This window comes from Camelus ferus, chromosome 27 (genome assembly GCF_009834535.1).
Source record: "Camelus ferus isolate YT-003-E chromosome 27, BCGSAC_Cfer_1.0, whole genome shotgun sequence".
Taxonomy (NCBI): Eukaryota; Metazoa; Chordata; class Mammalia; order Artiodactyla; family Camelidae; genus Camelus; species Camelus ferus.
The window spans coordinates 23085430-23112910 of record NC_045722.1 but is presented as its reverse complement, the minus strand read 5'-3'; the positions used below and the strand labels follow the sequence as shown (position 1 = coordinate 23112910).

The window sequence follows — 27481 nt, the reverse complement described above, 5'->3', positions numbered from 1 at the left end:
ACTGCTTTGCATTAGGTCACGATGGATCATGGAGATTCCAATCCAACCTGCTAGTTGTGGTTTTTTCGGGACCTAATGACTGGCAGGACTCCGCATCTCGTTCATAGGGAAGATGCAGCACATCCCGGACCCAGGGTCCTTGGTCAGAAGACCAGGGTGGGGCTGTGCCTGTCACATTGTTCTGGGGATAGAGTTTCTTGTGGATTCAAGAAGTTCACTTTTCTTTCTTTTTTAAAATTGAAATATAGTCGATTTACAATGTTGTGTTAGTTTCTGGTGTACAGCATAGTGATATAAATATATATATATTCCTTTCCATATTCTTCTTCATTATAGGCTATTACAAGATATTGAATATAGTTCCCTGTGCTATGCAATAGGTCTTTGGTATTTATTTTATTTATAGTAGTTTGTATTTGCAAATCCCAAACTCCCAATTTAGCCCTCCCTATCCCCTTACCCGCCTGGTAACCATTCGTTTGTTTTTTATATCTGTGAGTCTGTTTCTGTTCCATAAATGAGTTTATTTGTGTCTTTTTTCTTTTTTGAGATTCCACATAAAAGTGATACCATATGGTATTTTTCTTTCTCTTTCTGGCTTGTTTTACTTAATGTGACGATCTCTAGGCCTACCCATGTTGCTGCAAAAGGCATTATTTTAAAATCTTTTTTATGGCTGAGTGGTATTCCATTGTGTATACACCACAAAAGAAGTTCACTTTTCCACATATCTTTTCATGGTGTCCTTTGGGCAAAACTCCCTCAAGTTTGTCTGGGGGAGTGATTTGGAACTAGGCTCCTCCTCTGGCTCCTGACTCGACCTCACACCTGCAGGGGAGGGGAGTGGAGAGGGATCGAGAAGCATGGTCAGTGCCTAGGTGCCTTGGGTCCCACCTCTAGGTGCCAGCATTCCAGAAGACAGCCTGCTCTGTCTGAGCTCAGACTGTTCTACACCAAATGAGAACCATTCCTCCAACCAACGCAGAGTGGCTAACGCTTCTTGTACCCAGCTCAAACCAGTGCAGACAACCTTAATTTAGACTTTCATATACAAGAGAAGCCCTTTGATCGTTGTGAAAACATAGAGGTCTGACAGCAAAAACACATCCCTTAATAGGAGAGGATTCATTTTCAACAGCGACTTCAAGGACCAAAAGTCTTACTCAGCAGCAGGAAGAAATATTGATGAAAAACCCTAGCATGTAATGAATGTGGGATCCACCCCCAGTTTGATGCCTTTATCAGTTAGGGATGCCACCTACTGTGAGCTCACAGGGAAGCTTCTTGTGTAAAGAGTTCCAGAGGCTAGGGGCTGCTGGGTTGATGGCTCCGTGATGTCAGGACCAGCACTTCTGATTCTCCTGGGCTCATCCATGCATGACCTCGTCAGTGTCTGGGTCCCTCCAGACACCACTTCCTGTTTTGGGCAGGAAGAAGAGAGAAAGGGGCCAAAGCCCACACCAGCTGTGGGAAGGATGGTGCAGAGGGTGGACTGTGTCCAGACTGGAGGCCCGTAGCTGTGGGGGGTTCCTGAGCTTGAGCCTCCCTTGGAGGGCACTCTTGTAACCAGACGCATCCCTGGAGGGGACCGTGGAAGCCACACCCACGGAGGGAGCGTAACAGATGTTGGCTCCTGGGAGGAACACGAGGCTCTTAAGCTGAGAAGTCTCCATGCACCCTCCTGGATGGGTGTTTCCTACCCCAGGCTGGCTCCTGGGTGGTGGTGTGGACGCTGCATGGACTTCTGTGTGGACTCTCGGAAGATTCCAGCCTGCAGACTCTGGGCCCGGCCTTATTCCATCTGAGGAAGTGGCCCTGGTGTCTGGTTCAGCTTAGGAGACCTCACGAATCTGAGTGTTTCATTGAACCTTAAGGGCCTTGGGGACTTCTGCATCCCTCGTGGACCAGAGCCATGCCACGTGACCTCGCCCTGCAGTGTTGGCTGGACCGTGGCATCTTGGGCTTTCCTGGAAGGTAGGGGAGTGGGTCTGGAAATGGGGATGGAGGGAGCATGCCCAGCCCAGCTGGCAAGCATTTCAAGTGTGGGGGAGCCTCCAGGCTTGTTCAGTCCTGTGGTTGACAGTCTGGAGAGCTGAGAGGACCCGGTGTAACCGTGATGGTGGAGTCAGCCTCCCACCTGGTCTGGGTCTGGGAAATCGCACTGGTGGGAAACCTTCCTGGAGCCTTGATGAGGGATGGACGGTATCCTGTATGCCTTATTTCACATCCTCTAATTGTTACTAATGGTGAAAAATAACAGTAACAGTTAAAGTGATACCATCTGAGTGCTGCTTCTCAGCTGAGCTGATGCCCTGCCTCCCTGACGTGCCTTCATGTACACCACCAGTAAGGAGGTCAGATAACCCTTGGTGCTCACCTGGAGCCAGGCGCAGCTCTGATGCCTGAGCTTCGCTGACTCGGTCACCTCCTGAGGGCGGTGCTGCTGCAGATGAGGAAACCGAGACTCAGAGAGGGTGCATCCCCAGGCGGTCCCTGGCACAGGCGGGCTGGGAACTGGGCTGGGGTCTGAGCTCTCCCTGCCCTTGCCGTCCTGCCTGAGCAGCCCGTTGTGTGCAGCGGGAGAGGGCATGCTTCCCTGGTGAAGACACACACCTCACGTTCCAGGGAGTCCACCAAGGAGAACCTTCTGGGTGTCAGAGCTGCTGGCCCCTCTCAGGCTCAGGGTCCCAGAGGCCTCGAGGGAAGAGCCCTGTGGTGACCACGGTCCACGGGAAAACGCTGGCCCTCCCAGACCCTCATGGTCTGGAAGGTTGACACTGCAGGATACCCCTGGTGGGAGGGCCTGCACAGAGCTCTCTCCCCCTTTGCCGGCGCAGTGAGAAACAGCAGGCAGCCCCAGGGTGTCCCCTCCCTCGGGACATGGAGGCTGCAGCAGCCTGCATCTAAGTGGGCCAGATGGTCATCGGCTTCTGAGCGAGTGTATGTGAAAGTCTCACTTTTTTTATAAAACCAGAAATGTGCTCACTAAAGCCAAATGTTGGACGAATGGAGCCCAACAGTGGCACTTCAGCACAAAACATCAAAGGCTGATAGATTGTGTTTGGTCCCTCACACTGTTTTCCTCCTGGTCCAGCAGCTAAGGCTCTCGGAAGACATCCTGAAACACCGGCGTCCCATTCACACTCTTGGCTCCTGAGAGGATGCTGGTGGTCCTCAAGTCCCAAAGCCCCCGAAAGGGTCCTTACACCCTATCTATACCTTGTCAACTTCCCACCCCAGTGCTGGGAGATCCTGGGGGGTCCCTGTCCCTGACTTACAGGCCAGGGGCTGAGCTCACCTCACATCTTCCTCCTCTTCAGGGTCCTCACTGTCGTGAAGAAGCCACTTGGCTATTTTCATCCAGTGGACATTTCTGATCTGACCCTGGGTTTGTTCTTAAAATAAGCAATTGGGGTGAACCTGTTCCAATAAGACTTTTATGCTGAAGGCAGCTCTCAGCCCATGAGAGGAGTGGGAGTCCTGATCCCAGAACAGTCCTGGGCAGACTGGTGACCAGTAGGTCTGGGATGCTCTGGGTCAGATGACCAAAGTCAGGTAAACCTGGGAGACCAGAAGGGAGCAGAGGTTACAAAGAGTGATTCTGAAAACAAGAAAGACTTTTCCTTGTTACAAACAAACAAAGGAACATCTTGTCAAGATCTTGTCTCCAGTATTCCATCTGGTCAGCATGAACAGGGCTTGGACCTGTCTTAAAATAGGAACTTCTGTTCTCTAAGGTTTGGTGAGATTTCTCTAAACTGTGCTTGGTTCAAGCCAATAGCCATAAGAATATAAAACCTACCCTGGAAATCCCTATAGTACCTCCCCCTTTTCTGTCTACACACCCCAGGCCCCTAATCCCTCTCTGCTGCGGAAGCCACTGCTAAATTTCTGGTGAAGCCTTCCAGAAATTTCCTGGACATATATAAGCCTATATAGAGACCTTTTTTCTTAAAAGAGCTATTGCATTGGTCACGTGGGTCTGCACTAAGCTTTCTCATTCCTTGGTTGATCTCGGAGACAACAGCTAGAGATCCACCTAATTAAGAGAAAACACAGGATTCAGTTACCAGGACGTGTGATGCGCATTAATCAAACTGATGGTTAGATGGTTTCTGGTCAGCACTGCAGTGAGCAGCCTCAGGGACGTGTCTTTGTGTTCAGATGTGAGTTACCTATTTATTTTCGAATTTTATTTTTTATTGTTGTGTAGTTGATTTACAGTGTTAGTTTCAGGAGTACAGCAAAGTGATTCAGTTATATGTACACATATATGTACATTTTTTTCAGATTATTTTTCATTGTATGTTTTTCTTTCAATGGAGGCAGTGGGGATTGAACCCAGGACCTCATGCATGCTAAGCATGCACTCTACCACTGAGCTACATGCCCTTCCTCTCCATTATATGTTATTACAAGAAATTGAGTATAGTTCCCTGTGCTATACAGTAGGACCTTGTTGTTTACCTATTTTATATATATGTAGTATATTTCTTATATATATAAAGTAATGTGTATGTGTTAATCCCAAACTCCTAGTTTATCCCTCCCTGCCCTTTCCCCTTTGGTAATCATAGTTTTATTTTCTATGTCCATGAGTCTATTTCTGGTTTGTAAGTAAAATTTCTATCATTTTTTAGATTCCACATATAAATGATATCATATGATATTTGTCTTTCTCTTTCTGGCTTACTTCACTTAGAATGACAATCTCCAGGTCCATCCATGTTGCTGCAAATGGCATTATTTTATTCTTTTTTATGGCTGGGTAGTATTCCATTGTATAAATATACCACATCTTCTTTATCCAGTCCTCTGTTGATAGACATTTAGGTTGCTTCCATGTCTTGGCTATTGTAAATAGTGCTACTATGAACATTGGGGTACATGTATCTTTTCGAATTAGAGTTCCCTCTGGATATATGCCAGGAGTGGGATTGCTGGATCATACAGTAAGTCTCTTGTTAGTTTTTTAAGGAATCTCCATACTGTTTTCCGTAACAGCTGCAGCAGACAAATTCCCACCAGCAGTGTGGGAGGGCTCCCTTGTCTCCACACTCTCTCCAACACTTATCATTTGTGGACTTTTTAATGATGGCCATTCTGACTGATGTGAGGTGATACCTCATTGTAGTTTTGATGTGCATTTCTCTGATAATTAGCAATACTGAGCATTTTTTTATGTGCCTATTGGCTATTTGTATGTCTTCATTGGATAATTGCTTGTTTAGGTCTTCTGCCCATTTTTGAATTGGGTTGTTGGATTGGGTTGGTTTTTTTTTATGAAGTTGTATGAGCTGTTTATATATTCTGGATGCTTTTCAAATTTTAATCTTGTTTTATAACTATATAAAATTCTTACAGGGTTCAAAAATCAAATATATAGAACAGGGTATATGCAGAGATACCTGGTTTCTTCCCCTATGACCCCTTCCCCCAATCCTTTTCTCCCACGACAGGTAAGCATTTTTAACATCGCCCGTATTTTAATTATAAGCCTATCTTCCCCTTTCTTAGGTGATGAGTTAAACACCCTTTTCTTCATCTTGCTTTTTTCGCTGAATCCTAAATCCAAGAGATGATACCAAATTCCCCCCACAGGGCAGAGTGTAGAGGACTCTGTGATGCTCCAGAGACCCTGCTGTGCAGACCGGATGTCCCTGTGCGGGAACATTTGGGCGGTTTCCAGTTTTTGGGGTTTTTTTTTGTTTTTTGGTTTTTTTTGCTGTTACAAATAGCGCTGCAGCAGACAGCCTCATGCCTACACCTTTTCCTCTTTTGGCCAGATTTTTTAATTCATTCTACTTTTTCTGGGAAGGAATTCTCCCAAGCACGAGAGGCTTCTGCCCAGGACCTGTCTTGGGCAGATTTATGCACTGAATTGGGCTTGGCTTTGACCTTCCTTCCTTGACTCCCAGTTTTTGAATTGCCTCCTGCCGGTGGCCAGTGTCTACTGCCCCACCTGGTGGATCCCGCAGACCTTTCCTCAGTGATGCCCAGACCCGCCCTGCAGACCCCGGCGTGGCCTCTCCCCAGAAGTGACACACAGGTCTGGTTTTCAGACAGCATCTTCTCTTTTTTTAATTAAAATTTTTTTCTTTTATTTTTTAATTTTTGAGGGGTGGATAATTAGGTTATTTATGTTTTAATGGAGGTCCTGGAGATTGAACCCAGGACTTGGTGCACACTGAGCACATGCTCTACCACTGAGCTATGCTCTCCCTCCTCCAGCGTCTTCTCTTTTATGTCAGTCTTACAGGACCCCTTTAACCTTCAGCGGCTTCTCACAGGCACAGCCCCAGGGCTCTAGGACATCGTCTGGCTCTGGGACAGGCTGGTGTGGTAGGAGAGGCATTGGAGGCAGACAGAGCCCATCCATGGCCCCGATGTCACACCCTAGGTCTTCCCTGATGCCCAGTTTCGTGAGTCTTATGTTCCTCCCCTCCTGCTTCCTCTCCCCACTGCATACCCCTCCCAGGGCAGCTCTTCCACTGGTCTGGGTGTGGCCTGGACGTGGCCTCCGTGCTCCTGCTCCCCGTCTCTCCGAATCAGGGCTGCGGCTCCACCTCCCAGTGGCGGCCAGGTCCCCCTCTGCTCTTTGGAGCCCCAGCCGGTCCATCTAACATCATTTCTCCCCTGTGTCTTCCACTCCCCCTCCCACTGCCTTCCAAACCCAGCGTCTGGTCCTGCATCCATCCATGTCACCACTGCCTCTTCTTCGTCTTCCCAACTGGCATTTGGGACCAGCTGCCTCCTTCCTCATCATCCCTCATGCTCCTGAAGCCCTCTGTGCAGGGTCAGTGCTCCAAGGTCACTGCCAGCTTCCTTATCCCTCTGCTCAACAAGCACCTGGGCGCCTTTCCTCCTCCCACCAGCCCCAGGCGCAGCCAGGCACACCTCCCTTTCTAAGGCCCTTCCTTTCCTGGACTCCCTCCACCTTCTGTCTGTCTGCCTTTCTTGCCGCTTCTCCTTCCACCGCCTGGATGGAGAGCACTGGAGCTGGCAGAGCCCAGCCCCACCTAGCGCCCCCCCCCGATGATTCTTTCCCCCATGTGGCTCCACTTGGTACCGACACGCAGTTCCCTGGGACTCCCGAGTCCCACTGCCTTCTGAGCTTTTGGGGGTACTCTGGGCTCCTGCCACTAGACCTGCCCAGAATCCCCACCCTGAGCTCAGCCCTCTCCCAGGGCCCCTCCACAGTGAGTCGCAGCCCTCCTCTTCCTCCTCCAGCCCCCCTTCCATGTCCTGTAGCTTGAACCTCTTTGGTGAGTCAGTCTGTCACTGTCTGTCTCTTTACCATCATCCTGTTCCACACCATCATCGTCGTCATCATCATCCCTCACTTGCCAGGACCCTGCAGTAGCCTCCCTCCTTCCCCTCTGCGGTTTGCCTCTCCGCAGCCTGAGTTACCTTCTAAAGGCAGAGAGGCTGGGCTCCTTCCCTGACCAATACCCTGTTAAGTGACAGTCCTGAGTGGGGCCCCAGGATGCTCACATTCCCACCGGCATCTGCTCTGCAGCCTCGAGTAGTCCTAACTGGCCGCCCAATCCCAGGCGGTTTGCACTTCTTCCTGCCACCCCAGGGCCTTTGCACCTGCTCTTGCTGCAGCTTGGGAAGCTTGCTCCTCCTTCCCATCTACAGCTTGTTGATTTCCTTTCATTCTCCATGTATCCGCTCAAAGGGCAGCCATCCCAGTTCCTTTCCTGCTGCATCTCATTGGGCACTGGGTGTTTCGTTCATGCCTTTCACCATGTGCAAAGGCAAAGGCACCCTGATACCTTTATTTTGTGACTGTGGGACCTTTGGCCTGTGAGCTCCCTGTCTCCTGTCACAGCATAGGTCCTCATGTACAAGAGCTTAGAAATGTTTTGTGCCTGAATCAGTGATGGTGACCTTGGGCAAAATGATTTGACCCCACATAGACTGTTCTTATTTGTCAAATGAGGACACTGAGGTCTGCTTCATGGACTTGAGGAGGATTGGATGGAACAGATGTTGCACAGGGGTCTGGGGTGTCAAGGTGCAGGCTGCTCTCCATGGCCTTCAGACTCACACCTACACCACTGTCCATGTCTGTGCTCTGCCCCCTCCCCCAGCGGTCCCCTCCAGGACCCTGGGGAGATTCAGGCACAGGTGAGTGAGACCATCTGGGGCCAAGCCACTGTTTGGAAGCCTCTGTTGACCACCCCCCTTCCAGATAATCACCCCCCAGGTGGCGGTGGGGAGCTCCTAGGCATGGCTCTGGGGGACTCCCACCTCTGCCCTGTTTCTCCAGTGGGTGCCTCAGATGAAGGCTTCCTCGAGCAGGGAAGACACTGAGCACCTTATTCTTCTTGTCCAAGCTGCGCAGAGATGTTCTGATACACATGTGTACATACTAGGCCATAGAAAGGAAATTAATAGGAGAAATCACTCTGAGGAGAGAGAATCTCCCTTAAAGCTCTCTCTGTTTTTTGTTGTCCTGTCTCCCTCTGGTGGCTTAGGGTTGGTTCAAGAGTCTAGCAAAAGAAAAACAATTTATTCTCAAACACGCAGGGCCAGCCACTTCAGTCTTAGAAGGAGGCTGTTTGATCCTTGCTCTGCATGTCGTGATTGGAGTTGAGGACTGTGTCTGAGATGCTGAAATCTGCGCGCCCTCATCGGCCGCTCCTCTCTGCTTCCTAATGTGTGTCTAGGCGGGTGGGATGCTTGAGACACTGTTGTATGAGGTGTTTTCCATTTGAAGAAAGAGCAAGGTAAGAGTGACAGGAACCCCTGCGGAGATGGGTATCTGCTGGGGTTGCAACAAAGCCCCTAGTCCTCCCCTGGCCTCTTCCCAGGGAGGTGTCTGTGGGTGCGAGTGGTGAACTCTACTGCCTGGGATGGGGCATCCTTCACAACAGCAGTCTGTGCCCCAAGGTGGGCCCCAGATCCGGTGAGGAGATGGGCCCCAGATCCGGTGGGGAGATGGACCAGCCTTTAATAAACCTCCTCTGGGACATGGAGCGAGACAGGAGCGTGAACCTTGGGGAGGTCCGGGAGCTGACCAAGGTCACCCTGGGGAACGGGCAAGGGGGCATTAGGAGACAGAGGTCTCAGAAGGCTGACCCCTCATCCCCAGGGATGGGGGCCACAGAGTGCCACGTGAACCCCCGCCCCATGGACATGGCATGGGGACACTTGCTGAGGACTGGCTGAGAGTGTGGGATGGGCGGTTACTCCAGGGCTTCTGGGACCACCTGCACTTTCCCCCAGAACAGAGTGGCGGTGGGGAGGCCATATTGAGGGGCTGTGCTTACCCTGCAGACTTAGGCTCACATCTTCCCCACTGGAGCAAGGCTCTGGAAAGGCACCCCTTCCTCCCAGTTCATGCTCCTTTCCTCCAGACACGGATGGCAGAGATGGGGCTAAGACTTGTGGAAAGTCCACCAGCATGCTGTGGGAGTCACCAAGTGTCCATTTGTGGGGGACAGCATCTGTGACCTGCACAGACCGGGCGACAGGGCTCTGGAGGGGCTGAGGGGTCAGTGCCTTGGGTCCAGTTCCCTGAGGGTCTAGTTGAGGCATCCACAAGTGTTATCAGAGATTCCTGGAGGAAGCACCAGGGGGAGGGGCTGTATCCTCTGGGCACAGCTGGGGAGGATGTCAGAGTCAATGGGGAGAATGGGGGTTCCAGGGAAGTGGTGTCATGATGTCTGGGGCCCCCCAGATCTGTGCTGTCAGGACAGGAGCTGACCTGGGGCATTCCTGAGTTGGGACCTGCCAGGGCCCGTTGTTACTTATGTTAGTTTTCTTTGAAACTTCAGAATATTTCGCCACGTTCTAAAGCACATCATAGAATCGACTTCTGTGCAAGTGCTGTGGTTCTGGTGTGAAGAGATGGTTGTTGCTTTTTGCATCTGCAGTGTCCTGGCATGTAGGTCTGTCTGCTGTGTGAACCCTGGATGTGGCCCTTCAGGCTAAAGGGCACAGGCTGGGACTGATTTTGGAGCTTGAGTCTAAGGTCCATGGAGCTGAAGCTTGTTCGAATGAAAGTGTAATGTACAGGTATCTTTCCAGGCATCCCCAGCTTGCAGTGCCCGGGCAACTGGAGTGGGGATGCAGGCAGGAGCTGGGACCCCCATCTCTAGGGCTCTGCTGACATTGGGGTGACAGAGGCCAGTGAGACTTTTCCCACCCCCACGGGCATGTACGTTGGACCCAGAACCCTGGGTTTTGGGGCTCCAGTCCTGAAAGCAGTGGTAGGCCCTTAGAGGCTTCAAGCAGGGGAGGAAGAAGGATCATGTTTCTGGTCTCAAGTCCCTCTCAGCACCATGGAGAGCAGCCTGTGGGCAGCAGATCCCCGTCTCTACCCTGGCAGCTGAGACAAAGCACCACATTCTAGGTGGCACATAAACAACAGAATAGTGTTACTCACGGTTCTAGAAGCTGGAAGCCAGCTCAGGGGCCAGCACGGCTGCGTCTGGTGAGGGCCCTCTCCTGAGCTGCAGACGGCTGTCTTCTCTGTCCTAACCTGGCAGAAGGGGGCAAGGGTGCTGTCTGGGATCTCTCTGATTAGGGCACTGATCCCACTCAGGAGGGCTCCACCTTCGTGGCCTAATCACCTCTCCAAGACCCCAAGTCTTACTACCTGTCACAGTGGGGGTTGGGATTTAACATATGAATTGGGGATCAGGGGACACAGACACGCAGTCCACTGTGATTCACATGGGCTGGTTGAAGATGGTTGTCACTGACCAGGGAGAATGGGATGATGGTGGTGGCACAACTGGGGAAAGTGGACAGACTCCAGTTCAGTTTAGTGGTGAAATGGACAGGACTTGGGAGGGGATGGATATGGGGTGAAGACTGGCCTCGCTGGGTGGGTGGCCAGGTTGCTCTGAGATCAGGGCTGGGGAGGTACCCAGGTTGGCGTGGAGAAGGGTCAGGGTTTGCTTTGGGCGTGTTGAGATGGACGTCCCTTTGGGCCCTTCCAGGGGAGCCACAGGTGGGTGTTGAGGGTATGGGGCTGGGGTTCAGACTGCTACCATGTCCTTTGCAAATCTATGGACATAGAAACCCAGCTGCCCTGTGTGCACTGTGGTGTCCACGAGCGGTGGTGACAGTAGCCAGGCTGGGATGGGCTGAGGAGGGAGTGTGGACACAGACAGGCAGATCTTTGTAGACACTGAGCTTCCAGAGGGAGGAGAGTGGGGGAGCCCACTGCAGGCAGGACTGTGGTGAAGGAGAGTTTGACTCTGCCTGGGGAGACTGGAGGATATTTCAAAGCCATGGGGAGACCTGAGATGGGACTTGGTTTAGTGCACAGTGGGAGACATGGGATCCCAGAGTGAGAGGGATGGGGTCTCAGGTGATCCTTAGACCCCAGGTAGGGACCTCATTGCCTCCAGGGAATGCCAAAGAGGGGCTGGACAGACGCCCACCACACGGGGGCACTGGCATATTTGGGAGCAGGTGATGCTCTGTCAAGGACAGACCGGGAGAGGCAGCCAGAAGTTCAAGGGGCTGGAGAAAGGAATAAAATAGCCTGCACAGAGGGCAGAGGGAGAGCTTCCCAGAGGAGCCCGTCAGGGTTGCCAAGGAGTTCTGTGGGCACTGAAGGCCATGAATTTGTAATGGAACCACTGCCTTACTAGGTGGGGAGGAGGGATGGTGTTTCCAGCCTCAGGGTCCAAGGAAACGTCGTTGCAGTTTTGCCGAATCCCTAGGGCAGACAGATAGGATGTGGTGGCACGGGGTCAGAGGTCTGGGGCAGGTGGTACTGAGCTGGTGGGTGGGGTGTCCAAGGTGGATGAGTGGACAGTCTCAGAAGCAGGGTGGGTCGGAAGTGAGACCACGGAACCCTGGCTGAGGGTTGGGTTGGCAGGAGGCTGCTGGTCCTGAGGGCGGGGGGATCCATGGCACAGCCAGCTCTGTGGACACTGGAGGGGCTCTGGGCAGGCCAGTTCAGGATGGAAGGACGCCCAAGAGCCAAGGCCAAGGTGTCCAAGAAAAGGGCTCTGGCTGGAGGTGGGCAGTGAGAGAGAGGCTGAGTGATGTCCTGCAGGTTGGCAGACTGTGGACTGGGGGCCAGATTCCCCTGGCACCTGATCTTGTGTCCCAAGCATTGCTGGGGCACAGGCAGGCCTGCTTTCATGCTACAAATGCAGAGGTACACTGCAGAGCCAAAGGTCTCCTCCATCTGGCCTTTTGCAGAAGAGGCTGGCTGACTGTCACCTCGAGCTGCCCGTGCAGTCCAGGAGCCCCTAGCCACACCTGGCTGCTTCTGTGCATATGACTTCGGATTGCAATACAATGTTAAAATTCAGTTCTTCCGGTGCACTAGCCCGTTTGGGTCCTCCAAAGCCACCTGAGGCCAGTGGTTCCCGTAGTAAACAGCGCCAAGATGGAACCTTCCAGGTCAGGCTGTTGACAGCTCTGGCCTCGGACAGCAGGTCGAACCAGGACCACATTCCCCAGCCTGGACCTGGGCTGTACTGAAGGGGAGGGGCCCCACAGGCCTCGTGGGAAGGCTGCGGGCACGCCAGAGCCCTGCAGTGCAGAAGCCAAGTGGGTGGAGGGTAGTGAGCAGTCTCCCATTACTGTCCTGACGACCGAGGGCTCTGGGGCAGGCGTGGGGATATCCGGGAAAGGGTGCCTCTGGGATTGCAGCATGTGGTGTCCCCTTGAAGGCCCAGGTGCCTTGAGTGACTGCTGCCTGGGATGCCAGACTTGTCCCCCTGACACCGCGGGTGCGGGGTTTCCTGGCCTGGGTGTCGATTTAGTGCAGTTACTTGCACGGTGCCCCATGGAGGAACCAGGGCGGGAGACCCACCTCCGACCGCTGGCTGCAGACGACGACCACGAGGCCATGGTTCTGCCTCCTCCACCGCCTCGTTCCTCTGTCGTCCAGGGAGCTGATAATTGTTGCCGTCTTCAGTTCCAGGCCCCTGTGAACCAGAAGACCTCATTGATGGGATCATCTTTGCTGCCAACTACCTGGGGTCCACCCAGCTGCTCTCCGAACGGAATCCTTCCAAAAACATTCGAATGATGCAGGCACAGGAGGCCGTCAGCCGGGTCAAGGTACGGGTGGCCCAGGAGCGCCCTGGTTTGCTTCAGGGAGCTCTAGGGAGGGGAGGGCGACTCGGCACAGGCCCTCTGTCCAGCTCTGACCCCAAAGCCCTTGGCACGGAGAGCAGAAATGTCTGTGGTGCCTGGCAAGGCGAAGGGAGACTTGGCCTCGGACGGGAGAACAAGCCTGTGGGATCACCTGGTTTTGGTGGTGAGTGGCTGGAGCCCGGAAAAGGGAGGGAGGGGCCAAGTCAGCAAAGCCAGTGGGGTCGGGGGGAGGGGTGCAGTGGCCTGCAGAGGTGCCCTCTGGGCAAAACGGGGTCTGTGGACACCCGCCCCTGTGGGGTGAGAAGGGATGCCAGCTCCTCCCCATCCTCACCATACTCTGACCTCCTCGTCTGAGGAAAGGGGCTCCAGGAAGGAGCCCAGTGCTGTGGTCAGGACAGAAGAAAGCATCCAGGGGCAGCACAGAGCCCTGACTGTCCCCCGCCAAGTCCCCAGCCCCCAGCCCCCAGCCCTGATGCTCGCTTAGTCCCAGGGTCTGCCCTCTTATCCGGCCCCCAGGGGCTCCCACGCGCGGACCCAGTGGTTATCAGGAATTTTCACGCAGGCTCCCGTGGTGGGGGTGAGGGGGTGCAGCGCTTCCCGCAGGGCTTCCCGCAGGACTTCCACAGGGGTCTTGCCTACAAGACTGAAACAGCTCATCCTTCGCTTCTCGCCCACTTGTTTTTCTTTTCTCTTCCACGCTGCTCAGAGGATGCAAAAGGCTGCTAAAATCAAGAAAAAAGCGGTGTGTAGAGTGTGGGGTTCGCTTGTCTTTCTCTGGCTCATCCAGTGCAGTGGGGGAGGGAGGAGGGCGGAAGGGGAGTCCCCTGGGAACAGAAATGCTGTGGCTAGTGAGTGTTTTCCTCCTCCCTGGGTAGGTGCTAGACTTCCGAATGCAATCACGACACCTTTTGTTGTTTTTACCACCCCCTTACAGAAGAATTTAATAGTTGCCCTTTTGCATTTTTCTCTTTTTGCGTGTCTGTGAGCTAGAGAGCATGTTATTGTCATGATGTTGCTGTTTCGAGTAGACATTCTTAAATGTGGCATTTGCTAGGACCATGTGACTCATTTCTTCCCGAGGCCCCCTGTACAGAATTAATTACATGGTTGTGACATTTAAAGACGCATGAAGTTTAATTTACTGAATCAGGTTGATGAGATGTTCAGTTTGCCCGGGAGATGCTCTCTCTATTGAGAAGTTTCTGGAGCAGACTTAAAAATCTCAAGTTGACCTTCAGTGATTGGCTCCTCAGCCTGATCATTTGGTAAATACTGGCCATATTCTGACTATCCTCTCAAGGTGGGAAATAGCAAATGCTCGGTGTTGGAGGGCACTGACTCTGCCCTGGCTTGTTGATTTAACAGCGAGAGAGTTAGTTCTTTGCCCCCGCCAGGAACACCGCATTCTGGCAATGCGGCCAGAGAACTTTGTCTGGGGTCTCCCTTCCCCCTGCGGCCAGCCCTCTCTCCCTGTGATATTTGCAGGACGGTCAGGGTGGACCACAGCCTGCTCCTCGGGTCTGCAGTCTGGAGAGCCCAGAGGGGGCCGGCGCAGGCAAGACAGCCTCAGCGGCTGGCAGAGGCCAGCCTATTACCTCCAGGAAGGATTGTTCTTTCTCTCAGGCAGGAAGGTGCTCAGGGTCATTGCCAAAGGCCCCTTTTCTGGTTGGCCCGCAGCTGGGCAGGCCCACAGCCGGGCAGGCCGATGATGACTAGAAGGTCTCCCTGAGTCAGCAGTGTCCTCCCGCCACGGACTTACTGGTGACTGGGGCTGTGGTCCCCATCTATAGATGTGCAAGCCGTCCTGTTGTCTGAGGCCCCCCTCCCTTCTTCCCGCAGGGAGTATGATGGGATGGCCTCTCCATTCCCTGTTACTGAGCAGGCTTCAGTCTCTCCATTGACCCCCACCTGGAGCCCAGTCACCCCCAAGCTTGCTCCCTCTTCTCCTGTCAAGTGTATCACAGGCTTACGTGTCCCCCCAAACTGTCACTAAAACCAGGGTCCACCTGCAACTGTTGTTTTACTTCTGGCCGGACCTGCCTTTTGGAAAGAAGGTTTTGAGCCATAATTCCAGAAAATAACCTTGAAAAGCTTGTGGATGGAGACTGTAACCTGATTTTTTTTTTTGCATTCTTTTTTATTGACGTATAGGCAGTTGACAATGTTGTGTCAATTTCTGGTGTACAGCATAATGTTTCAGTCATACATGCACATACATATATTCCTTTCCATATTCTTAACTAGATTTTTAAGAACAGAGAAGAAAGAAGTTTCTCCAATGTCCTGCAGACTTTCAGCTGCATTAGTTTGGACTCTCTTCTGTTTATAGTCAGTTAAAAGCCATGTCCCCCTGTGGTGGGCTGAGGGCCCCAAAGACCTTTACCCTTGAAAACTGAAAATCCATATTTGTCATTGCAGTAGAGGGCCTCTCTGTGACTCAGAATTCCTGAGGAATGGTCAGCAAGGGGGTTTGATTTCAGATTTCCTAGCGAGGAATTAAATCACGACTTCTGCTCCTGTGAAGTGGAAGGTAGACTACTCTGGGCCCCTGAGTGACCACAGAGAATTCTTCACCTCAGTGGAAGAACCAGAGAACCTGTATCTCATCGTCCGTGTGCAGGGGTCATTAGCATTCCCACAGGTGTAGAAACCTATGAAAGGCTGTCCTGGTTTGGGGCAGACCCTGAGTAGTGCCCTCAGCTTCCAGAACATTCCTTTATACATAACTAGCGGCCATATGATGGGTCTCCTCGGGAGATGACAGAAGGGGCATTTGTGAGACAGCTTCTCCAGTGTCCTGTGAGGGCAGTGCCTGGTCAGATCAAGGCCTTGTTTTCAGGGTTTTTGGAAGAGTGGGTCCAGTGCTGCCAGTGGGTTGACATGACTGTGACTTATTTTTTTTATTTTATTTTTTTACTGCAGTGTAGTCAGTTTACAATGTTGTGTTAGTTTCAAGTGTGCAGCATCGTGATTCAGCTATACACACATACATGTTCCTTTTCACATTCTTTTCCATTGTAGGCTGTCACTAGGTATTGAATAGAGTTCCCTGTGCTATGCAGTAGGATTTCGTTGTTTGCCTGTTTTATATACAGTAGTCTGTATCTGCAAATCCTGAACTCCCGATCTACGGCTGTGACTTTAAACCAGAAGGAGATGCAAATATTCTAATCCCCCTTCTTTGAAAATGTCTTCCCTCCTCCTGGGGAGACTCGGAATCCCCAGTCCTAGAAAGGGAGTTCCCGCACACAGACCCGTGTGTTCGCCGTGTTCAGGAAGGGTGGGCAGGCAGGCCGGAATCTCAGGGGGTCAAGGGGCTTTGGATGCTTTGGATGCTGTGACACAGACCCGCTTGGTGCTCAGCCTCCCGGAGGCGGTCCCCTCGCTCCTCGCCCTGCCCTGTGCCGGCTGCCTGGAGAACTCGCTCAGCTGCGGATGCGCTGGGAGGAGGCCTGCACTTAGACTCCCATGGCTGCTCCTGCCGGAGGAGCTCTTCCCTCTAGGGGCGCTCAGGGTCCTCGGTACGACTGTCAGGCCTTTGTCTGAATTAGTTTCTTAAAAGGTCTGTAACAGTCTCCACCATCCTTCCTTAGAACTCTGAGGGTGATGCCCAGACTCTGACCGAAGTGGACCTCTTCATCTCCACCCAGAGGATCAAGGTGTTAAATGCGGACACACAGGTGAGTGCTGAGAGCCGGCTGTTTAAAATCGGGTCGGGGACTCCCGGAGAGCCAGGTCCAGCCGCTGGACTCCCTGTGGCGGGGATGAGAAGGCTGTCCCCGAGGACAGTCACCCCAGACCCTGCTGTGGGGCAGAGGGGGAGCCATGGGGGCTGGCTGTCCGGGGCGGGTGTGCAGTCGGTGACTGATGCTGCCACGGGGATGCGATGCAGGAGAGGCGAGGGCGGGAGTTGTGCACTCACCCGTGGGATTCTAGAACAGCCCTCTCGAAGCCCCTGCGTGCCAGGCTGGGGAGTGGAGCTGGAAGGAGGAATCCTGGGTGGCCTTCGGCCCCCAACAGAAAGGGGTCCTGAGATATAGACTGTGTGCCCAGCTCGTGTCTGACCTTGATTCTGCAGGGAGCCTGCTGTTGTGGGGAGACAGGGAAGCCGACACAGGAGCCAGATAGAGAGGACTGTGAACCCGGGAGAGGGTGGAGGGGAGCCCTGGCCCTGGTGGGATGGAGGGAGGGGCCGGCGCAGGAAGTGGGGTGGCCCTCGGAACAGTGGGGAGGGGATGGATGAGGATAGCCAGATGCTGGGGTGACAGCCCCTCCCTTATTTGCCGTCGGCAAGTGGATCCGTGTGGCAACACCGGGGCACCCAGTCCCCCGGCGCCCTTTGCCCAGTGGCATTAGCATCCAGCGAGGATCTCGTCATGGTTGACTACGATGTTGCAAATGCAAAATGGTGATTTTCTAATTGTCACGCTTCCTACTTATCTAATGTGCTTCTGTGAAGAAGATCTTCTTTTTGTTTTTCCTCTCTCTTTCTCTCTTTCTTTTCACTGTGAACCCATGGATTTTTTTTTAACTTGTATTATAATATCTTACCATCCTTATTTGTTTGGGTGCTCGGATTATCCCGGATCTGGCCAGGGACCCTCCCACTGGCTCTTGTGTCATCCTGGTGTCCTAATTTCTGTCTCTGAACACATCCCTGCTTCCTGAGACCATAAGATGTTCTGAAGTTTCCTTGACCTTGCCCTGCCCCAGACCTGGAACCAGCCATTTCTTCCAGGAGCCGCGGTTCATTTTAGCGGGTGTGACATGCAGAAATGAGACCTGGGTGCTGGCTGTGCCCCTTGTTGCTGGGGTGTCATCGACCCTGGGCCCTCGACATGGACAGAGCTGGACAATATATGTATTTCTAGTCTGGGAGTTCTTATCTGTATGACCTGTTCAAGACCAGCACCGCCGAGTCAGCCATCCCACAGTCTAGACCGCGGCTCCCAACACCTGAGGGGCTTTTTTTGCTTGTTCTCTCCTGGTGTAGACAGTGCCTATCACTGGGCTGCTGAGAGCCGCAGAAGAGGGCTCTCAGGTGGCAGATGCGCTGGCTGTCACCCCCCCCCCGGGCCTTGTGGGCAGGAAGACCTGACATCTGGGGGACAGAGGAGCCACCTCCTGCCACAGCCCACTCCCAGCACCCTGCTGCCTGCCCGCCCTCGGGGACATCCCACCGTGGGCACTGCCCTTCCTCCTATGGGTCCATCCCCGTGTCCAGCCTGTGCCTTGTCCCACTGGTCTTTGTGTCCTGCTAACCTCTGCACCAGGGCCGTGCACTGGGCGGGACGGCAGGAAGCCACCTGACTGGGTCAGGAGTAGGACTTCTCAGACTCACACTTCGTTTCCTGATGTTTCGTGGGCAAACCGTCTACACTTGCTCCTCCCTCCCACTCCTCTGGCCCCCAGCCCTCACCTCCCCACCTGCCGGGGTCCCCCGGGACCACCCCAAGGGCAATCAGTTGAGAAGAGGCCTCCCAGGCTGTGCCTTGCTCCGACCACAGGATACGAAGCAAAACCAGCGAAGGAGCAGATGTGTGGGGCTTAGCCCCGGGAAACACGAGTCCTCTCCCGGGGAGGTCGGGAGGGATGCACTGAACTGTGCATCCAGCAACGAGCTGTGACAGCTTGTGTGAAGTGCGGGCCACCAGGGGTGCTTGGAGAGCATCGGCGCCCAAGGTCTTTGCTGGACTTGGTCACACACCTCTCCTGCCAGGTATCCACGTTCCAGACTCCTGACAGCGAGCAGGGGTTCAGGCTGGGCCGCGCTGCCTGCCCTAATGTCTCAGGTGTGCCGAGCTACTCTTAGCAGGTCAGGTGGCGGACACCCTCCTGAAATCCAAGTCCCCAGAGGGGCCGAGGGCCACCTGCAGGCAGGTCTTTCCAAAGGCGGTGTCGGGCCCCCTCTCACCAATGCTCCAGCAAGTGCTGCAACCCAGCGGCAGGACCGGGGGCCTGGGAGGGGGAACTGGGCCACCCCTGTGGGCTCGAGGCCTCGGACAAGTTCCCGAACATCTCGGAGCCCCGTTGACTCTCCAGGAGAGCCTCACACTGGGCCCTGCAGGGGGTACACGAGGAGGCTCCATGCAGGGCTCACACCAGCCAGCCCCTCCCTGTCGGCCCGCCCTTCACTCCTTCCAGGTCTTTGGTGTCTAAACAGGGCCTGACATTAAAGCCATCACCAAGGACAGGGCATCAGCTCACGAGAGTGGACAGAGCCAGAGGCTACGATTTCCTTTGCCTGCCCGTCTGAGATCAGTCCTTAGCACAATGGACTTTCCCTCCTGCCGGCCGCACGCAGCATCGTGGTTACGTTGAAATGCAGCCGTGCTGGGACCAGCATCTTGTGGCTGGTGCCCACCTCCTGGGAACACAGCAGGGCTGGGCTGCAGGGCTGGGCTGCAGTTCTGACCGTCTGTGTCTGCTCTTTGCCCTGCTGTGCTTTTCCTGCAGCCCTGCTTTCTCCGTGTCAGTCTTCAGAGTCTCTGTGGGAGTCCTAGCTGTGGGCCCCGCTCAGCTGTGCATCACAGCGACCTTGGACCTCCTGGCGTCTTCCCATCCCCAAGGGGTGGGGCTCTGTTGCCATCTAGTGCCCTCTCCTCCAGGGCCCCTGCCTCGCTGCTCTCTGTCCTCAAACTTTGCACCCCCAGGTCACAGCTCTTACCCTGGAGACCGTGCAGGACCCTCCAGTGGCTGCTGTAGGTGCCCATGGCTTCCCAGGTCTCTGTGGGCAGGAATGTTCCACAGCCACGGAGCAGGAGACCTCGGAGTTTCCCCTCTGTTCGGGCCATCCCAGGGACGTGCGGCTAACAACTTGGATCTGGGTGGGGAGGAGATGCTCCCCCGATCTCCAGTGGGCCGGACGTCCTGGGAGGCCAGAGGCCACCTTGGGCTCAGGTACACAGCCACGGGGTTGGCCGAAGGTGCCAGGCAGGGGGAGGGCAGAGCAGGGACAACCTCCCAGACCAGCAGCACAGGGCCCTCGACCAGCAACATCTTGCTGGACTCCGCATCTGCAGCAGACTCCCGGGCAGGAGGCAAGCTGGTTATCGTCTTTCTGGGGGCCACACTGGTGGTCTTTAAGAATCATCTTCAAGAGTCCTCCCAATGCTCTGATCCAACCTCACCTCTGCTTGGCCGAGGTATTTAAAGGAGGTTGTCATTTCCTGTTTTCCAGTAGAAAGCTCTCGGACTTTTGGTTTAGTTTCTGGTCGCTCTGTCCCATCCAGCTGCCCAGTCTCTTAACAATCTCTCCTCACTTCGGCAATTGGTGACATGGTCTGCTGCCCAGAGTCTCGCTCAGTCTTTGTTCATCTCCTCCTCCTCCCCATATTTCTGTGCATCAGCACGGCTGGGGTCCCCCAAGTGGGGAGTCCTCATCCCCCAGGAGAGGCATCTCCCCAGCCAGCAGGGAGAGCCTGCCTCTCCCTCCCGTGCCCACCCACCCCCTCCGCCAAGCCTGTAGATGGGGTGAGAGCCGGTGGCCTCGTGCTGCATTTGCTTTGCAGGGAGCAGCTCTCTTGTGAGCTGGTAAGAAAAGCCCCAGGATAGTTGGGGTCCCAGCCCCCTTAGCTGAAGAGTTGAGGAAGAGAGAGCGAGAACATGGGGTGTTTGCGCACACTGTCGGGGAACGGATCTGGGGCAATCGTTCGTTCTCCATGATGGAAACGTTGATGACTTTTCTTGCTGGAGACCAGCTGGTGCCTGAGTCATTGCCCACGGTGCTTGGCTTCTGGGGAGCCTCTGCCATGCTGCGGGAAGTCAGGGCTGGTGGGGGAAGCAGATGTGCCCTGCTCCCGAGGAGCCCACCGTCCTACTGGGCAGATGAGACCAACCCGGCCACCTGTGTGCTCAGGAGGACATGATGGCATCCCTGAGTCATGGAGGCCAGATTCCCTCATCTAAACACACGGGGACCCTCAGAGCTGGCCTTGGGGAGAGGGAAGGTTAAAAAGGGTTAGCGAAGGTGGGGGGCACAGCACTCCCTAAAGATGGACTGACCAAGCACTGGCCCCTACAGGCTCTGGGGTCACCGAGAGTGAGGAGAAGGAGAGGTGGGAGGTCAGGAAGCTTCTGTGAGCTGTGGTCTGGTGATCTGGCCGCGGGGCTTGGGGTGACTTGTCCAGCCACACAGAGTCTGACACCTGCACTGGGGCACTGTTGAGGATGGACTGGAGGAGAGTCATGGCAGGAACTTGGTTTGACGATAAAATAAAAAACATTCGCAGAAGGACTGGAGAGGTGGGAACAGAAGTGGGAAACGTGGCCAGTCAGGGCCGGGGAGAGGATGGCAGGCTCCGCCAGTGAGGAAGACGGCTCCGCCGCGGACCTGAGCTCCGAACTGGGGGAGGAGCACAGTTCTGACACCGACAGATCGATACAGGTGTTTCTGAAAGTGGCCAGAAGTCAAGAGATGCTGGCGTGCCGCCCCAGTGTCCCTTCCCGAAGGGCTCTGCTGATTGTGAATCACCCTACCTCCTCTTTTGGAGAACAGAGCCGCTCCAGGAGGGCAAATACGGAGCAGGATCTGCTGCAGAAGTGAATTCAGGGAAGAAGAAAAAGGCTTCAGAAGTTGCAGAAGTGCCAGCTTTTCCTTTGTGGAGAGAGAACAAAGGCATGAAAGACAAACTGATGAGATTCTCAGAGCCTTTGTGTGCAGCCCACTTGGGTGGGGGTCACAGGCAGGATGCTCAGGGAAGACTCCTGTCAGACGACAAAGGCTATGGAGAGGAATGGGCCTCCCAGGCCTGAGGCATGTCAGAGGCTGCACAGACACATCGATCAGAGTCAGGCGAGCAGCCTCAGGGGCCCCTGACCCGGCCCAGGCTGCTTGGGCTCCCTGGGGAAAACTCAGCCGTGGGAAACACTGGCTCTGAAGCCTTCCTCCTCTGTTTGGCAGGAGGTCTGGGCTGGGCGCCCGCCTCGCAGGAAGGGGACCCGTGTCCAGAGCCACAGGCAGCTTCTGAGCATGTGGGGACGTGGCCAGCTGCTGCCCCTCCTCCCATGGGTCCCAGTACTCCTCCCCAGCATCACACCCCCACCAGTGTCATTTTGGAAACTGTGCGGCCAAGGTGAAGTCTGATCACCTTGACTGTGAGTCACCACCCTAAAATGCTCTGTTCACCTAAGTTCTCTACCCTGGGGGCCTTGTCCCTCAGGGGACATTTGGCTGTAGCTGGAGATCTTGTCACAACTGGGGAAGGAGGAGATGCTGCTGGCATCTAGTGAGTAGAGGCCAGGGATGCTGTTAACCATCCTACAGTGCGGGGTCAGCCCTTCCCGATACAGAGTGGTCCAGCCCCAAACCGCAAGGGTGTCGAGGTTGAGAGTCCCCCGAATTCGGGTGCTCTTCTTTGTAACCCAGAGCCCTCTCATGCCTTTCCTGACAGGAGACCATGATGGACCACGCCCTGCGCACCATCTCCTACATCGCGGACATCGGGAACATCGTGGTGCTGATGGCTAGACGCCGCATGCCGCGGTCAGCCTCTCAGGACTGCATCGAGACCACCCCCGGGGCCCAGGAGGGGAAGAAGCAGTATAAGATGATCTGCCACGTGTTCGAGTCTGAGGATGTAAGTAAACGCGCGGACAGGTTGTTCCCCTCCCCCGCCCCAGTCTTGCGGGGCTCCGGGTTCCCAGGCGCCTTGGAAACCGTGTATCAGGGGGCGGTCCTGTGCGCCGACGCGTCCAATGGAAGCAGCGAGTTTTCTAACCCGCTTTGAGTATGCAGAGACCGTGAACTCAGCTTCACGAAATAAATTCTTCAGGAGCTGTTTATACATCGAACCATTGATAAATATACCAAGGGCGTTCTAAGGCAAGATCCTTTAACAAACCCTTTGTGTCTCCCCAAATGAAGCGGCCCTTTTAAGATGCACACCCTCAGGCCCCAGGGTTGCTTTTGCTGGTGGCCATTTCAGGTCATAACAAGTTGGAAAATAGAGTGGACCCTTGCACAGCACGGGTTTGAACTGAGCGGGTCCACTGACACGCAGACCTTTGTCAAGAGTAGATGCTACAGCACCGCACGATCTGAGTTGGTTAAATCTGTGGGTCCTGGACCGCGGATTCGGAGAAACCGTGCATCTGGAGGACCGACTGTCATTCATACACAGATTCGTTTGGACTGTGCAGAGGGCGAGTGAGTGCCCCTCACCCCCGTTTGGTACGAGGGTCAACTGTAATTCTGAAGTTTAAAATACCACAGATTTGCTGAGACCATTAAACCCTTTGACTCCCTTGAACGGGATGAAAGTACCTTTCTCAGCCTGGAAGAGGGAGGAAAGGAGGGGCAGGGGCAAGAGGTGAGCGGGGTCTCTGGGCTGCACTCCCCCCCGACCCCCTGCAGGTCTTAGGGACACCCTGGGAGGCAAGGGCTGAGCCGTTCTTGTGGTTGTTGCCAGAGTAGAGTTTTTTAAAATTCTCTCTCCACGGATGCTTGGAAAGGGCGTTCTCTTTCACTAAGGGACTCGAGGGTGTGTCAGGGACCTGGCACAGCGGGGAAGGGTCCCAGTGTTTTCCCCCCGTTTGAGTGGGCTGGTGGGTGGGGGTGGTGATCTTTTTTGCTAAATTGAAGTCAACTACAAGGGCTTTGAAGCAATGACACCTTTATAGGGAAGGGAATTTAAATAGAGACCCACTAGTGCATGCACATGTTCCTTTCACCATTATGCAGATATCTGTGGACGTCAGCGTAGGCATTTTTGTGTGGCTAATGGCTTGAAGTCTCAGAGACCCAGCATGGGGGGAATGTCTGTATGTAAAGTGAAAGCCAGGGTTGATGAGCCACTAAAAAGTGCTGGGGGCAGGGCAACCTCCCCTTCCTGCCTTCACCTACCTGCAGGAGGCCAGCTCTGAGTGCTAGCCTCCAGTGCCAGCCCCTGGGTGAAGCCCCTGTGCACGCTCCCCATCTTTCTGGGTTCACAGCTGGCTGTGACCTGCAGAGCTGGGGAGTCCCAGCCCCCTAGAGAGCCCTCTGGAGCTGCCCCAGCTCAGGTGGGAGGGATGCAGGCACTCAAAGTGGACGGGGGGATGGGAGATCGCAGCCAGCAGCTGGTAAGATGCTGAGGTTCCCAGAAGCCCTGCTGTGGATGGCCTCACTACCCCCAGGATGAGGTGGTGGGGGCTATCCAGGCAGAGCTCAAGGAGGGTCTTAGGGGAGTGATGGGGTGAACAGAGCAATACTCTTACACCACCCTACCCAGCCCGGGGACCTCAGTCAGGGTGAGATCCACCCGGAGGCCTGGGGGCAGCCGGTGTGAGACCCCAGTGGGGCAGGGCAGGTCCAGGCCTTCACCTTCCACCATCCACCCAACATCATGGGACCAGCCTCCTCCTAGGAGCCCCGATCCCCAGCTTGGCTTGAGCCTAGGCCAGGCAGTCTCCAGGACTCGCCCTCACTGGGCTCCCATCGCCTGGGCTCCAACACATCTGGGCCGTTAGCGCCACCTGGTGGTCTAGGGGCTCCGCGCCTCCGGCTTGTCCTAGCTCTGAGCCCAGCTGCCAAACCGCCAGAACGCTGCTCCCAGTCACCGTCCTGGTCCTGGCGAGGGAACACTGGCTTCCTGTCCGCAGACCACTGGGGGCTCAGTTTGGGAGGCCTGTCCCACCTAGAGTCGGCTCCCTCCGGGCTCTGCTTCTGTTATCTGGCCCAGCCTGCTTTGAGGCAAAGACTTACTCATTTGCAGCCTGTGAATTGTGCAGCATGTAGAGAATGGGATTTAGGCCAAATCCCTCAATTCCACCTGTTTTTGGGTCAACAGGACCCGCGGTTTGCTGGGGGTGCCCATGCCGAGTCTCCTTTTTGGCAGTGGGGAGGGAGGTGGCAGCAGGGAGTAGACCAGACCTGGGGCTCCTGCAGCCTGTGGCTGGGGGTGGGGCCCGGCCGTGGGCAGAGGGGTCACTGAGGGCCCCACTGCTCCCACTGCCCAGCTGCCAGCGTGCGCGTGACGTGTCCCGGGTGCTGGGTCCCTGGCCCTCGCCTCCCACTGGCCTTTATCTGCACGCCAGCAGGTGGCATGCAAGCTCTCGCAGTGACTGCTCCGGGTCCAGGTCTCTGCGGCGTCAGAGACTCCACGAAGTCCATGGAAGTGGTCCCGTTGAATAGAAGGAAGTGATCTGCTCCATGATTTGCTCTGTGCTGTGTCCCCAAGGTCCCATGCTTCTTGTCGGCCTGAGCCCAGCCCAGCCACACCTCCCTGGGAGAGAGGCCAGCCACACCCCTGCCTCCCCAGTCAAACTGAGTCCTGTTGCTTTGGAGAAATAAATATCGGGTGGACAGAGAGCACCTCAAAGTGCGATGCTCCCCAAAGAACACACCTAAAGTCTGTGGAATAAGATGGGTGGGAAGAAAATACAACACAGTTACCTATGAAAGCAATGAAGCTGATCATTAGCGAAGAATTCAGTTACCCCAGACTTTATTCGAAACCGTGCTCTGTCTTAGAATGCCTGGGACTTAAAGCAGCTCAGGTCAGGGCCGCCAGGGTCACCAGGCCCCCCAGGCAGCAGAAGGGCTCTCCGCACGGAGACCCACAGTGGGATGTGGGTGGGAGACAGCTCTCGCGAGACCAGGGCCACGGCCACCCAGGCAGGGAAGGGCCCTGTGCAGGCTGCCTCTGCATTGGCACCCAGCCCCACCGTGGCCCCTCCTCTCTGGGCCGGGCTGGTCTCCAGTGGGCGCCCCTCCCCGCAGGCCCAGCTGATCGCCCAGTCCATTGGCCAGGCCTTCAGTGTGGCCTACCAGGAGTTCTTGCGGGCCAATGGCATCAACCCCGAGGACCTGAGCCAGAAGGAGTACAGTGACATCATCAACACGCAGGAGATGTACAACGACGACCTCATCCACTTCTCCAACTCAGAGAACTGCAAGGAGGTGAGGGTGGGGCTCCCCACTCAGCTTGAGAGTGCGATGCGGGGGGAGCGGGGAGTGGGGAGGGGACAGGTGGGTGGGCCTCCACAGCCACGCGCAGTCCTTCCTTCCCACAGCCTGAAGTGTGGCCCTGGGTCCATCCCACTCCTGCCTTTGCAGGGAGCATGTTTGTGTGAAATGAGGTGTCCTTGTAACAAAGAAGCTGATTACACTCAGTCCTAATGACCTTGAAAATGCGCCTCTTAATGCTGCTATTAGACGGATGTTCAATGCTCCTCCCCGCCCCGGCCCCGAAATGCTTCTGGAAAGCATCTTTGAAATGGGGACCTTGGGCAGTCTGCCCAGGGAAGTTTCAAAGCCCCCAGTACTGGAGGCCTTTGCGGTTCCAGTGGGACTGCTCAGGGGTCTTTAGAAAGTTCTCCTGAGACAGAGGAGCCAATCCCTGGGGGTGGCCTGCACCCTGAGTCCTTGAGGGGTAAGTGAGTTGGCTTGTTGCTGAATGAATGACAGACAGCTTCCAAACAGTGACCCTGGAGACAGAGATAAAGTGAAGGACTTTCCTAAATGAGAGCAGAAGGCCCAGCAGGGTTGGAGTCTGGACTCAGAGAACATTCCTCTGGCCTCCATGGGTTTGGGGAGGGTGAGGGGAGCAGACAGGCACACTGGAGCCCAGCTTAGAGCTGGGGGAGTCGATGCCACATGGGGAGGGGTGGGAGACTGTGCTCTCAGTGCCCAGGATGATGGACGGGTCCCAGGTAGGCTTGGGAGGCCAGGAGGAAGAGCAGCCTCAGTTCCAAAGGCAGGGTCAGGCTGGTCCTTCTGTGGGTGCTTGACTGAGGCCCTGGCCCCTGCCCCCCATTTGGGCACCTCTTACTTTCCTGATATCCTTGCAGCTGCAGCTGGAGAAGCACAAGGGGGAGATCCTGGGCGTGGTGGTGGTGGAGTCCGGCTGGGGCTCCATCCTGCCCACCGTGATCCTGGCCAACATGATGAACGGCGGCCCGGCTGCCCGCTCGGGGAAGCTGAGCATTGGGGACCAGATCATGTCCATCAATGGCACCAGCCTGGTGGGGCTGCCCCTTGCCACCTGCCAGGGCATCATCAAGGTGGGTGCCCGGGGCCCTGCCTGGCTTTATCCCTGCTGTGTGGTCATCCTGGCTGACCCAGGAGGAAGCCCGGTCCAGGGAGACCCACCCAGTGACTCTGAGCCAGACACTGTCAGCATCACTGATGTCAGAGACAGGCCTGGGCTGCCCCCTGGTGGGGGGACGGGGGGGGGGTAGGATGTTTGCTTTCACTTAGCCCAGTCCTGAGCCACATGGACCCCAGGCAAGCGCCGAGGACCCATAGATCTCGGGTGACCAACTTGTCCTGCCTTACCTGGAACTTTCACAGGTGACAGCCTCACCTCCTAGGCAAACGTGGAGGTTTGGGTCACCTTGCACGGATCTGAGCTGGGCGGCTGCTCTGACCTGCTTACCCGTGAGCGTACAGCTTTGGGAGGTGCTGAGCGGCCTGTCCCCA

General features: G+C 55.1%; 1 protein-coding gene across 4 annotated transcripts in view; it reads left to right on the top strand.

Annotated features, from left to right (window-relative positions):
• Positions 1-27481, top strand: part of APBA2 (amyloid beta precursor protein binding family A member 2) — a 176519-nt gene that overhangs the window by 140998 nt on the left and 8040 nt on the right. For 3 of the 4 annotated variants that reach the window (XM_032469206.1, XM_032469207.1, XM_032469205.1), the window contains 6 exons: positions 12899-13044; positions 13787-13822; positions 16674-16760; positions 22473-22658; positions 25781-25960; positions 26851-27063. In XM_032469206.1, the coding sequence (XP_032325097.1) occupies positions 12899-13044; positions 13787-13822; positions 16674-16760; positions 22473-22658; positions 25781-25960; positions 26851-27063 (848 nt within the window). The remainder of the gene's footprint in view (positions 1-12898; positions 13045-13786; positions 13823-16673; positions 16761-22472; positions 22659-25780; positions 25961-26850; positions 27064-27481) is intronic. The other variant, XM_032469208.1, reaches the window with a different exon arrangement.